Consider the following 2,458-nt stretch of genomic DNA (forward strand, 5'->3'; position numbering starts at 1 on the left):
AGGATTGCCTCCATGGTTGTTGGCTGTTGAGAGCTGACCCTGATCTGCCTGAACTGATAGTTGATAAAAATTAACTTACATTTTTAGTTATGGGGAGGATAGTAATTTTAAATTCTAACTAACTAAACATGAATATTGTAGTGTTTTGATTGCCTTGCATCTGCCAATTAGACCTAATGATCTCTTGAACCACATCCAGATGAACAAACTACCACAGAAAGATTGCTGTATGAATGAAAAGCTTTCCTAACCCCCTACCAATTGTACATCCCGAGCTGGTGTTTACTTAAATATTTTGAGGGACTTGCAGAAATCTAATGTATTATATTTGTATATGCATATTAAAAGACTGTCCTCTTGAATATAGCATGCATTGATCTCCTTGTCTTACACCTTGTGACTAAAGCAATTCTCCTAATATTTGACTTCCTGGAAAGAGAACATGTGATTTTTTTAAGTGGCAGGTATTTTATTGTAAATACTGTAACTTTATTGCATGATTCCCATTTATCCATATTTTCACCAGAACTGCTTCTTAGGTTATATATAACTAAATGCTAGTAACCCAACCCTTTTCTTTGTTACATATTTGTGGCAAATCTGTGTTTTGATTTAGTTGCTAGCGGAGTCAAGCTAGTGATTATGTGTACAGCACAGAAATTAAAGTTCTTTGACAACAGCTGGGTCTTTTTCCATTGAATTGTACCCAAATGTTAAGTCAGAACATAGAATAACTGTCCATTTTAATACAGGAACTATACCTAAACAATCACTAGTATCAACACAGAGTAGGGCATTATGAAAGTATGCACCACTGATTAACAATCTTTTTTCAGACCTCAAAACGCCGTAATAACGGACGCTCCAAGCATGGACGTGGACACGTGAAGCCTGTCCGCTGTACCAACTGTGGTCGCTGTGTCCCTAAGGACAAGGCCATTAAGAAGTTCCAAATCCGTAACATTGTGGAAGCAGCTGCAGTCAAGGATATCAATGAAGCTTCTGTGTACACTGGTAAGTAGAAGCAATAGACCCTTGTGGGAGTTGGTTGTGAAGGTAATCTTTTGTAGATTTTTGATCATCAAAGTCATGTGCCAGCTGGACTGGTAGAAAGGTCACTAATTGTATTAATTTTTTTCTGGTCATTTGTGAAGTCTCATTTCTCTGAAGCATCTGAACACTAATGCTTTTTCTGCCATTTGAAGTGTATTTTAATCCTGCTTTAGGGATTTCATCATAGAAATCAAGAGATTACATTATTACAAATACTATGTTCATAATTGTCTGAGTGGAGAAGTATTTTTTCATTCTTATCCAAGATATTCAATTTAGATATAAAAAGGGAGCACCAAGCTATGTATTATTGACACACTGTAGAGAATAAGTGAATTAAAGAGTGAAAAATATTAGGGACCTGAGAATATTGCTTATTTCAGCCCGTCACACATGTTCAGGAGAACAAGTTTTGCGCCATTACTTTTTGTTTTATTGTGGTGGTGATTTAGTAATGCAAGATTAGGTAAATTTATTTGATATGTACAACTCGTCTTTTAGCAAGAAGGATAAAATGATGAATATTTTTAATGTATAGTTGTTGCTTCAGAGCAGTATGTTAAATAACCAGAGCATTGTTTCTGCATTTCATGTGATTCAAGTCTTTCAAAGTATTCATGAATGAATGAAACTACAAACTCCTGAAATGATGAAATGTTATTGCTGTGATTGAAATAAGGAAGGATGCAACTTCCCAGCACCTAATGTGTGAATTTGACTCAAATATGATTTACTGGTGGTAATGAAATAATGGAGGGAAAATCTTAAGGATAGTCATAGAGAAGAATAGATTACTCCTTATGAGATAATCTGTGCAGGCAAAGAATAACATGAGATGGAGAGGACCAGAAGAATAGGTTGTAACAAATGCTACAGATACCAAGTAACAAGATGATCTTAGGGGCTGGGGACAGAGTTGCTGGATAGAGAAATGTGACTATATTGGGCATCTAGTTGGTGACTGGAGTAATTGTGATTAGTCTTGGGAGGTGCAGCCATTTTGTAATAAATTACCGTGAATCTTTCAGCATTAAACTGCTTGTCCTGTGTCTTGATTTAGTTGCTAGCAGTTTACAGCTAGTAGCTGTGTGTACGGCACATAGAGAAAATGGACTTTATTCAATGGGAAGTTTGTAAAATTCTGATGGATTGAATGAAGGCCAGACATTCTTGTAAAACTTTTGCTTCCATTTCTGGTGATAGCTTTGTAAGCATGAATAGAGCTTTTGCTAAAACAAAGCTTATGATTGACATAGTCCTTCATAAATGGCAGCTTTTTCTTAGTTCTGTATTTGGGTTGGTAAGTGGTTTTTGCATTATTTTTGCACAGTATTGAATATCACTAAGAATTTGTAAAGAATAATGGGCAAGTGACTTAGTATAGGGACTTCAGTTTATTCAGTTT

General features: G+C 35.7%; 1 protein-coding gene and 1 long non-coding RNA gene across 2 annotated transcripts in view; both read left to right on the forward strand.

The window, feature by feature from the left end:
* The window catches only part of LOC119594365, a 3,292-nt gene extending 2,561 nt beyond the window's left edge, over positions 1 to 731 (forward strand). Inside the window, exon 2 of the long non-coding RNA XR_005230597.1 lies at positions 200 to 731. This is a non-coding gene — a long non-coding RNA (uncharacterized LOC119594365). The remainder of the gene's footprint in view (positions 1 to 199) is intronic.
* The window catches only part of LOC119594364 (40S ribosomal protein S26-like), a gene marked incomplete at its 5' end in the record, with an annotated part of 8,243 nt that overhangs the window by 2,641 nt on the left and 3,144 nt on the right, over positions 1 to 2,458 (forward strand). Inside the window, 1 exon segment of the mRNA XM_037943425.1 lies at positions 837 to 1,014. Within this exon segment, the coding sequence (XP_037799353.1) occupies positions 837 to 1,014 (178 nt within the window).

This window comes from Penaeus monodon, chromosome 33, assembly GCF_015228065.2.
Source record: "Penaeus monodon isolate SGIC_2016 chromosome 33, NSTDA_Pmon_1, whole genome shotgun sequence".
NCBI classification, from domain to species: domain Eukaryota; kingdom Metazoa; phylum Arthropoda; class Malacostraca; order Decapoda; family Penaeidae; genus Penaeus; species Penaeus monodon.